Source organism: Rattus norvegicus, chromosome 7 (assembly GCF_021556685.1).
Source record: "Rattus norvegicus strain SHRSP/BbbUtx chromosome 7, alternate assembly SHRSP_T2T, whole genome shotgun sequence".
NCBI lineage: Eukaryota > Metazoa > Chordata > Mammalia > Rodentia > Muridae > Rattus > Rattus norvegicus.
The window spans coordinates 125,701,046-125,711,741 of record NC_141540.1 but is presented as its reverse complement, the minus strand read 5'-3'; the positions used below and the strand labels follow the sequence as shown (position 1 = coordinate 125,711,741).

At 51.2% G+C, this 10,696-nt stretch overlaps 1 protein-coding gene across 3 annotated transcripts; it reads right to left on the bottom strand.

The window, feature by feature from the left end:
- Positions 1-300: 300 nt before the first annotated feature.
- Positions 301-6,256, bottom strand: Upk3a (uroplakin 3A). 3 transcript variants are annotated; one of them, XM_087557499.1, is made up of 6 exons: positions 5,976-6,256; positions 4,429-4,584; positions 3,231-3,510; positions 2,220-2,302; positions 1,430-1,562; positions 301-596 (listed from the first exon to the last, which is right to left on the bottom strand). In XM_087557499.1, exons 2-6 carry the CDS (start codon positions 4,493-4,495, stop codon positions 437-439), a joined length of 723 nt encoding a protein of 240 aa, XP_087413625.1. In that variant the 5' UTR covers positions 4,496-4,584; positions 5,976-6,256; the 3' UTR covers positions 301-436. The 3 variants fall into 3 exon arrangements, with proteins under 3 accessions (XP_087413625.1, XP_087413624.1, NP_001123979.1); XM_087557498.1 differs by lacking the exon at positions 5,976-6,256 and adding an exon at positions 5,021-5,418; NM_001130507.1 differs by lacking the exon at positions 5,976-6,256 and adding an exon at positions 5,304-5,383 and having other exon boundaries at positions 303-596.
- Positions 6,257-10,696: the final 4,440 nt, after the last annotated feature.

Here is a 10,696-nt window from a genome sequence, read left to right as displayed (position 1 = left end):
AACCAAAAGCAAAGATCATTCTCCAGAAGGCATAGAACAGGGACATGAAGATGCTCTCTGGGAAAGTGGTTTAGGAAGCTAGGTCAGGGTAGCCTTGTAACAGGCCAGATCCAGCAGCACATTTAACAGATGGGGAGACTAACAGTGGGAGCTCAGGACTGAGCAATACACATGTCCTCAGGCAGCTCTCACCACCATAGTTTTGAACACAGTGTCCCCACCTCCTGAGACCCAGTGTCCAACCCCTCAATGTGACGTTACCCACATATCCATCCCCTGCTTCTCCTTTCACTCTGGACATTAACACTTAAGATTTTATTTAGTGTTTTCATGACATTGAACCAAGATGTCTTATTTCACATCTGGCCCAGTCAGAGCATAAATGCATTGCTGCCAACCACAGGTCAGGGCTGATGGCTTGGGGCCAAGGATCATTTCAGTCTTGGAGCTTGCTGGAGAACACCTCCGCTCTGTCTAGGGGTGGGGCCCGGTTCACAGATGAGTAGGAAGGTTCAGAGGCCCCCAGGGTCTTGGGGACAGCCTCCTGGGTGATCTGCGAGTCGTGTGTTGTTTCTCCATCAGAACTGCCCATGTCCCTGACACGCAGAGAGAGGAGAGCCAGAATTAGGGGGCAGAGCAGACTTTGACTTCTCCAGTCGAATTCTCAGGGCCCTAATTTAGACATTGAATTGCCTCCCAGGACATAATCTCAATAAGCCAGTATTTTTGGAGCTCTTGTTGTATGCTAAGCCTCGGGAATAAGGGAAGAGAAGAGTCACCCTTCTTAAACTTATATAGACAGTGTCACATCTTGAGCTGGAGAATTGGAGGCCATTGTTCTAAGTCCTCAGAGTGCCCTGATCATCGGGGGAGACAGATCAAATTCAAGAATAATCATTCAGAGAGGACAAGTCCAGGAGGAAGGCTTCCTGGAGGGGGAGGCAGATACTCTGATCCTGAAAGAGGATCATGGGATGAAATTCGAAGACTCTGCCCTGAATGTTACAATTGCCTTCATTTTCCATATGGGAAACTGAGAACCTGGGCACCTTGTTAAGATCACACAACTCCAACCCAGCTAAAGCTCATCTCCTTCGTGGGGTGTTAGGACTGAATCCAGAGCCTCCTACATAGTAGGCAAGTGCCATACCACTGAGCTACACTCCCAGCCCGAGAACTGAGGTCTGAATGGGCCCACTGCCCACAAACTGGGATGCACTTGAGTCCTTCCCTCTCCTGGGCCCCTCCCGTGCCAGCTGAAGGACATGACCCTGAGATACCAAGGCTCTGCTTGCTCTCACCAGCACCATGGCAAGCAGCCCCTTGCTTTTACTCCCTGTCCTGTCTAAGAGGATCCGGCTGCTAAGTCTTTCCAGGGAGGGTGCCACCCTGTCTCCAGGCTCCTGCCCTCCCAGCTGGCAGAACTCACACAAAGCTGAGGATGATGGCTCCAGCGAAACCCACAAGCAGGAAGAAGGGCAAGGAGCCCAGAATGGATGTAATGACAATCATGCCTCCGCTCCGACGGCCCGGCCACGTGTCGATGGCCAAGTAGGGAGAGGCTGCAGAGGATGACAGCCCATTCAATCCCCCAGGAAATGCACCACCCTGTGTCTTCTCTCAGTGACAGACAAGGTAACCCCCTGCCTTGGCTGCCGGAATCCAGGGTGACCCAGGGGCCCCGGGGCAGTAATTGCTTTCCCTAGGCTTTGGCCCAGTGGCCCCTCCGCTTCTCATGCCTTCCCGAAGTCTGAGTGTTTCTGGTATCTTCCCCTTTTTGCATAAGGTGAGGTATTTGTCACTTCTGGTGACGTGGATGGCATGCACAGTCTAAACAAGATAAAGCTGGGCATGCAGCTCTCCAGAGGAGAGGTGGCTCTCCATTTTTCTGGTTATTGTCGCCCTTGGAAACAATGGGCAAGTCCTACAGTGAGCAAGTGATTTGTGGCACTACCAATGCAGATCCTTAGAGACCTGCCTATACTGAGTTCAACCCCACTCTGGTGCCCCAGGTCTAAGCAGTCCCATATGCACACTCTCCCCAGAGGCCAGGCCTTTAGGATGGAGTCCAGGAGGGCTGGCCCTGCTGCTGCTGTTAGGGAATCCCACCAGGTTAGTCAGGCATGGAGATGGAGGTACCCCCCGATCTGTGAGGGACATAGGCCAGGCTTAGAGCCAGAACTCAGTTCTAAGGATCTCACCCTCCACCACACACTTACGCCGGTTGGTCCGGATGGGATCCGACCATAGTGTCTGGTCCTGCACCAAGCCTGTGGACGTGTTGACCAGGACATACTTGAACCTGGAAGAAGATGGAGTAAGGGTGACTTTCGTCTAACCTGTGCACCCAGCCACAGGAAACAGAAGGGAGGAGGACCATGGAGGAGCACACAGGAAGTCTTCCAGGAGACAGCCACTGCGTGAGGTCAGGACAACAGAAGAATGCTGGACTTGACCACATATCCCCTGGCTTCTCCTCCTGCTTGGCTGCACCTGCTCTGGGAAGCCTTCATGGTTGGGGCTGTTGCTCAGCCTTCCTCTGGGGGCACCCACTTTTATTTTATGCACCTGTAACACCCCTGCTGGGTGATAATCCACAGATCCTCCTGGAAGCTCTGGTCCTTGGGGGTCACAAAGAGAATTAGAAAACCAGCCCGATAGCATCCATCACCAGCACCAGCTCCCTTGGATGAGGGATGCTTTAGGTGCAAGAATCCACAAACAAGGGCTGCTAATCGGAAGAGAGGACCCAGAGACAATAAGCTCCATAGCCCACTTAGGTCCCAGTCTAGACAGTGGACTGGACAGTCTGAGGACCAGTTCATCTACAGCCTATAGTTTAGTGACCCTTAAAATTAAATCCCCCTTCGGGAACTGTTCCTGTAGCTCAGTGGAAGGGCATATGTTCAGCATGTGGGAGGCCATGGTGCACATAAGGCTTTAATCCAGGCAGCACCTCGGGTGAAACCTAGCCTGGGTTACATGAAAGCCTGCCTCAAAGCAAAAGAGGGTGTGGGGAAGAGAAAGGGAAGGAGGGAGGGAGGAAAGAGGAAAGGGAAGACAGGATTCAAAATGTTTGCAGAGTAAGGTGCCTAGGAGGGCCCTGTTGGGTCTCTGGTACCTGCTGCAAACAAGGAAGCCCATCCTCCCTGATCCCTGAGCAAAAGCTCTGAGAAGTGTGGCTTCCCCCATTTTGGGTCTCCTGTCCTCCCACAGCTACTGACACCCACCTGTACTCAGTGGCTGCTGTCAGGGGTGGGTTGCAGAGGCCCTGGAAGTTGGGGTCCCAAAAACAGGTCCCGTTGTTGCCCACCCTGACTAGATATGCATTCAGGATCTCTGAGGCCTGGGTCACATCTCCAACAGCATCCAGGCTGGGCAAGTCACCACAAGGGGTCAGGTCAAAGGCCACAGCTTTATAGGGGCCGGACCTCCCACCCTGGGTTTGCCGGAACGTGGTGCTCAGCGGAGCGCCAGTGCTGTCCTGCACAGACACATTCCAGGAGATAGCTGTAGAGACAATACAGGAAGTCAGGACCCTGGTCACTCCAACTCAGCAGCTAACACTCACTCAAACACCTGAGTCCAAATCTGTCCAGGTTGGTGCTGGGCACTAGGGTGATTGGCAGGTGCTCAGCGGTAACAGTGCAGCTGGACCGGGAGCGCCTCACTGTGAGGTCCTGGATCCATCTCTCACTCACTGTCTCGCAGTGTCCCTCCAACTCAACAAACCGCTGCCCCCTGTAGCTGGCGGCCCTGCATCCTTCCCCCACAAAATGGGAAAGACTGCAGTAACACTTAGATGGGTTTGGCTGGACCCATATTGGGTCTCACGGTTTTGCTTTACTTCCTGTGTGACCTTGGACCAACCACTTGACATCTCTGGGCCCTGGACTTCCGGGAAATAGAAAATACCCCAGATTGGGTGCATGTAGGCTGTAATAGAGGCCTGTGGACAGGATGGAATGCTGGGAACACTAAAAGGCTGTTACTGGGTAGTTGGTCCCCAAACCCAGGAGCTCGTACCAAAGGGTTTTGGTTTGGGTCTCAGGGAGCAATCCTGAGGAAAAAAGACCTAGGCTCAAAAGCCAGTGAGATCAGAATGTAGCTGTCAGAGCCCCAGAAAGGGACCCCACCCCGTCTTCATCCCTTACTCCACCATAAAACCCTGCATACTGCTTACAGACAGTGGCTCTAAAGTGGGCAAGGCAGCTGGTACTAGGCAGGTACTCGGAAACTGGTGTGGCTCGCTCTCACCAACCTGTCAAGGGCAGTCTGGGGCCACAGCCACAGTGGAGTCAGCATGTGTGTGAGCAGTGATGAGCAAGGACATCCGAGACCTTCACAGGCGTGCAATATCCCACCCCCACCCCTTCCTCCTCCCTCTAGACTGTCAAGGGCCCTTTTGGAGGGAAGCAGGTTCCTTACCTGAGTCTACCATGGCATAGAGGTAAACCTCATAAGCACCACTGAGCGGCTCTGAGCTATCGAACATGCACAGAGGCTTCTCCAAGGCCACGGTGGTGAGGGTAGGGTTGTTGGTGGCAAAGGTCACACTGGCCAATTGGGGCTGGAGGTTCACAGCTGAGGAGGCAATGAGGGTGGGAGCTGACGTCTAGGCATGGGAGTCATTGAGTTCTTGCTGCAGGTCCAACACTGGGTTTGGTCCTCCCAATGGGCCATCCCATGAACTTCTCTCGGAGATAACCAGTGCTGGTCATCCTGGGCAGACACATGCCTACACCACCCCAGAGTCAGACAGCTGCTGCTCTCTATCTGTCTCTAGAAGGTCTCTCTGCCGCCCCCCCCCCCCCACGGGCCCTTCCCCCCTCCCCAAGTTCTTCTTTTGAAAGGTCTACCCTAACAAGCAAACCTCATCCGTTTTCCTTTCTCTCGGACCCTTTGCAGCTCTCCATTAGCTTCCCACTAGTTTTCCTAGTCTCTCAGGAAAGACAGTGAGGTCCCGAAGTTCAGGGCTTTTCCTTGTCAGCTTCAACCCTTTCAGGCTTCCCCTCACTACCTGCCTCAGTCCCGGGATGAGCCATCATCATCCTACTCCAGGAACTTGCCGTTCTGGTAACACCCATCACAAGGTTGAGGCAAGCCCAGAGGTGGACGCTGGTATTCCCATCAGTTTCTATGACTACAGATGCTAATATCTGTGTCCCTAGTGCAGGAGCCTTTGGGGGACACACACACACACACCCCAAATTAGATTCCCAGTGCCACTCCCACTCTCCTGAGTGTCACCACTCCCCTCAGGCCTCCCTGGACACGACCCGGTGTTTTTGTCCCCGGCTTACTCCAGCCACACCGCAGGCATCCGAGGGCCAGCAGGGCCCAGAGCAGGAGCATCGCCCGAGATGAGCCTCTACAGAGCAAACAGCCTGCGAGCGAGCGTGCAGCGAGCGTGCACCTGGTCCCTGCTGCTCGGCTCACCTGCCACCAGCAAGGGCATGCCCCGCCCCTCTCGAGTGGACCAATCCGAAGCCTCTCCTTGAGATATTTGCATACAGACCAGTCCTAGGCTCCTTCCAACGGTGCTAAAGGACTAAAGCTCCGGTCCTTCTCTGGGTCTTCTGCAAAGTTCCTAAGGTGTGCTGAAACTCAGCTAAGGCTTTCACAGTGTTGTCTGAGCCAACCCAATCTTCGGAACCTCAATTCTATACTGTAGAGATGCTAATTCCCACAAGCACGAGCCCATCCTATGTGCCAGATGCTGATAACATTAACAATCATGGAAAAATGAAGTCCTGGATGCTGGCTCTCTCTGTTCACAGGCTGTGCAAGACAGAGGCCCAGGGAGGCAGAGGGAAAAGGAGCCCCTTCCTGAGAGGCAGTGGACAGTAGTGACGGTGGGCTGGAGTGCAGCTCAGTGGTAGATGCTTGCCTAGGCCAAGTAAGACCCTGGCATCTGAGGGCAAAACTAAAGGGGAGGGGTGGAATAGAAGGAAGCCTGCTCTTTGGTCCTGTACCTCTTCAGCTGATGGCTCCTTCAAGATGAAACTCTATCCAGCCACTGCTGTCAGAACTCTTTGAAGTAGATCATGAATGCAAATTTCACTGGTCCTATGAGAAACACACGGTCCTAGAAATAGGGCTGATGCCCCGAGTATGCTCCGGGTAAAAAGTGGAAAGGTCATGGGTCCCCCAGTCAGTGGTGGGAATAGCAAACAAAGTTTTCCCATGAAGCAAGGTGTCTTGACCCACAGCAGAACTCCCTGCTGTTGAGTAAAGGGCATACGTATCTGTTATGGCCAACGAGAATGAGGGAGGGGAATCGTAAATTCACAGATGCTTTGTGGAAAGATGTCAGTCTGAATGTTCTAACTTGATTACAGAGAGAGAGAGAGAGAGAGAGAGAGAGAGAGAGAGGAGAGAGAAGAGAGAAGAGAGAAGAGAGAAGAGAGACAGAGGGGATATTTTTAGATTGACAGATACTATGGTGCTTCTGCTGCTAGGAACCAAAGAGCTAGCAAAAATGTGCCAACTTTTGATCTCTCTAAAGAAGACGATGCCTGCTATCATGTTGTCAGGAAGCCCTTAAATGCACCCAAGGCTCTGCGTCTTGTCACTCCATGTATCCTGCAACACAAACGCCGACGTATTGTGCTGAAGAAGTGACACGCTAAAAGAAAACAAGGGGGAGGCTGCAGAATGTGCCAAGAGAATGAAGGAAGCCAAAGGAAAAAAATTCCAGGAACAAATCGCCAAAAGATGTAGGCCGTCCTCGCTGAGAGCATCTGCTTCTAAGTCTCAGTCCAGTCAAATGTAAGTCTTTAAGAGTAACAGATAAATGATCAGACCTTGGAAAAATGGAAAGAAAAGTGATGGGGTCCTCACCTAAATTAACCAGTTCTTCCCAGTGTCAGGAGTCTGTGCACCTGTCCAAAGGCATCTGAAGTCAATTTTATAGGTAAGACATAGGATGAAGAAGCATGGGCGGGGGACCAGTAAATCAACAAAGTGGGGAACAGATACCATGATCATCTGTGTGAAAACTGGATCTGGGTGAATTTGCAACCAGCTGTCACCCTTCTTAGAGAAGACCCTAAGAACACAGGTCCTGAGATAGATCCCGGGATTTCCCGAGGTAAGTTGTTGGTAGTGGGGGCGGGGGGCTGTCCTGTGGTATCGGAGCACTGAAGATGTGCTCACCAGAGAATGAGGAAGATTTGGAAGGCAGAAAGAACTCTATGGAGCAGAACAGGACAAGGAAGATGGGCCAGCTTGTAAAACTCTTGCCTTGTAAGCACAGGACCTGAGTTCAAATCCCCAGCACCCACGTAAAAAGCCAGGCACAGTGGCACACCTAGAATCCAAGGCTGGGGAGGCAGAGACAGTAGGGTCCCTAGGATTTTCTGACTCAGTCTCAAGAAATATGGTATAAAGAGGAAGACGCCTGATGTTGACCTCTTGCCTGCACATGCAAACATACATGTACATGCTTAGAACATACATGTACATGCACAGATAAATAAGCAAAATGATGTGGTTTTTGTTTTGTTTTTTTTGGGGGGGGGTTGTTGTTATTGTTGTTTTTGGTTTTTTACTTTTTTCTTGCCACTTAAAGAGCCTTGCTGTACCACTCCAACCCTCCAACACTCACCCCAGCAGAGAACAAAGTTCAAATGCTTACATTCTGAAACCCACTTCCTGTCAATGATCCCCTGTCCCCTTAAAGAGGGGCTAACTCCAGCCCAGGGAAGGGAAAGGCAGGTGGAGCAGGGCTTTTGCAATCAATTAAAGAATGGTGAACATCTGTCAAAGTAGCCAGTCTGGACCGGCTGGAAGAGGTGCCCAGCACCCGATCTGGGGAACTTTGAGCACAAAATAAACAAAGGCGGTACATATTTTACATTTCGCCTATTTGATAAAATGCAGGTCTGTGAGTCAATACTGATTCTGTGCAGAGATGTAGAGATACTAGCTTGAGGCAGTGACCTAGCTGGGTGTCACCAGACAGACAGACTGCAGTGCTTCCTGGACTCACAGCAGCAAGGACACGAAGGCACCTATGCAGTGTCCTGCCAGCAGCGTTTAACCTGGTTCTACTTGTCAGGAAGCAAACAGACAGACAGATTCAAACTGGGGGCCTGTCTGCCAAACAACAGGCCACACTACTTCGAAAGTATCTGTGTCCCAAAAGACACAGGCCAAAGCCAAGACAGAGCGGAGAACTGAGGCTGACTGGGGAAGACTGAGGACACGTAGCCCCCTACACACACAATAAACTTCTGGTTTATTCATCTAAAAACAAGCAGCCGGCCCAGGCACAGTGGCACATGCCTGCAGTTCCAGCACGTGGAAGGAGAAATCAGGAGAAGCTCAAGCTTGAGGCCAGCCTGAGCTACCTGAGTCTCCACATCCAAAGGCTGGGGCTGTAGGTCACTGGTAGAGCACTTGCCTAGCATCCATAAGGTCCCATTTCTGCCTCTGGTACCACACAGATGCACACACTGGTGCACACACAGATGCACGTTCACGCATGTGCGCACACACACACACACACACACACACACACACGCACACACACAGCAATGCACAGTGTACACTGTTATAATCACCGTAACAAGGAAAGTCCTCAGCATGTGATGCATATTACAGAGCAAGAGCGCATAGAACTTAAATTTCTGGGCCGCTGAGATGGCTCCAGCAGTGGGGAAAGATACTTGCTTCTAAGCCTGATAACCCAGAGTCTTTTTTGTTATCATTGTGTTTTGTTTGGTTTTATTTTTTCCAGACTGGGTTTCTCTGTGTAGTGCTGGCTGTCCTAGAACTTGCTCTGTATTCCAGGCTGGCCTTGAACTCAAAATCCTCTTGCCTCTGCCTCCCAAGTGCTGGAAATGAAGGTGTGTGTTATCACTGCTTAGCCAGATGCCAATATTCTAAAAGGGCTTCTGTCCTTCACTTTGACTGTAGGACCATTGGGACAATGGACCCCAAGAAACTGGAATTCCCCCAGGAGTCTCATGCTGAGAGAAGAGAACTCCTATTGTCTGGGCTGACCAGAGGTCACACTTCTCTCCAGGACAGAAGCTTCTAACTTGTCAGCCTACCTTACAGAGGTGACAGCAATAGACCAATGAATGGTGTGTGGACCTTGACCCAGACTACTTATATCTGCGTAGCGTTGGCCTTAAACTCTAACCTTACTTTAAGACCCCTAAGATGAACCTGGGGCCACTGAATCTCTTTGTCCCTCTTTCCACTGCAGTCATGTTGAAAAAAATATGGGTTTTTTCTTTTGATATTAATTTGGCAGGTTTAAATGCCTTATGAATGACAGATGCTTGAATCTGACTTGTTGGGGCACAGTCTCTGTCTCCAAATCTACCTAGAAGCAGGCAAGTGATGTGAACCAGGCTGCCCTCGAACCCAGAGGGATCCACCGGCTTCTGCCTCCAGAGTGCTGGAATTGAAGGCACGAGTGACTAAAGGTGTGTGCCACCATGCCTGGCATGGAAAACGACTTTTCTTTATTCTTGTAAAGATGTTCAATTTTTATAGCGTTGGTGTGGTTATGCGAAAGGCCACACATGTTGGCGGACAAGGGTGAAGTGTCCTGAGTCAGACCCGATGGGAGAGAGGATAAAGGAAGTGTAGAGCATTGTGTCAACAGTTGTAAATGGAGAAGACTTTGCACACTGCTGTTCTTGCAGCATTCCTTCAGGCTTGACATTTTCAGTGTCACAATGTTATGGGGGGAAGGGCTGGGCGCGCAGCTCAGTGGCAGAGCATTTGCCTAGCGTGTGAGACTCGGGGTTCACTCCCAGCAATTAAAAAAGGGGAGGGGTTGGGGAATGTCCTGTGCTCTCCCTTCTCTGGGGCTCAGTTCCCCTCTGTGAATGGGATGGGGTTGGACACCCCTGAGCTCCGACCTACAGGGTAGATAGTTTTCCCTGGACACCTAGAAAGTACCCAGTTTCCGGCGCTCCAGAGCGGGGATGGGGTTTCCTACAGGAGTTTTTAGGGGCCGACATTTCTGGCTTTGTGGTTGTTTGTGCACCTGGGCTCTTTCGGGTCCCCGGGGTTGATCTCACTGGTGAGAGGGAAAGCGCTTGTAACCCCCTGGATTCTCTAGGCCCTGCTGTTTCCTATGAGAAAACCAAACAGAACATCTTCTCAACAGCCCCCTTCGCCCAAATAAGGAGCGAGCTTTGGGGGGAAATGTTTAAATAATAATCCACAAAGGCTCGAGCATGCTCAGCAAAATAAATAAAGCAAACACTCCCCGGGTCTGAAATCAGGTCTCCTCCTTAAACCCTCCGGCTTTGGTGCTTGGCTGGGAGATTCAGCAAGTTCACTTGGGGGTCACCAGTGCGTGAGAGACTGATGAAAAGAGGATCCCTAGCCAAGTGCCGCTTAATGCCAGAGGGCCACAAAGTCAGAAAGAACCAGCCTCGATAACCCCCAAGCCCTTTCGTAACCACGCCCCTGTGTAAAAGGTTCAGGACCTTTCTGTAAAACAGTAATATCTTGGGTTTTGGGTTTTGGCTTTTGGGTTTTTGCTGTGTTTTGGTTGTTTTATTCCTAATTTGAGATCATCTCACTACGTAACCCTGGCTGTCCTGGAACTCTGATGCTGCCTCTGCCTCTTGAGTTCTTTGCATCCTGAGTCCTGGGGTAAAAGGTGTGGTCACTGTCACCCAGACCAGGCTTTTTTTTTTTTTTTTTTTTTGGCTAGGCTTTTGTT

What these genes read in the sequence shown, in the direction of transcription:
- Upk3a (XM_087557498.1), bottom strand. Translation starts at nt 5,087, where the DNA reads ATGGGTGTTACCAGAACGGCAAGTTCCTGGAGTAGGATGATGATGGCT. An exon ending in TCCCATCCGGACCAACCGGC is followed by an intron (nt 1,563 to 2,219) that starts GTAAGTGTGTGG and finishes CATCCTCTGCAG; the next exon opens with CCTCTCCCTACTTGGCCATC. An exon ending in GCCATCATCCTCAGCTTTGT is followed by an intron (nt 597 to 1,429) that starts GTGAGTTCTGCC and finishes TCTGCGTGTCAG; the next exon opens with GGACATGGGCAGTTCTGATG.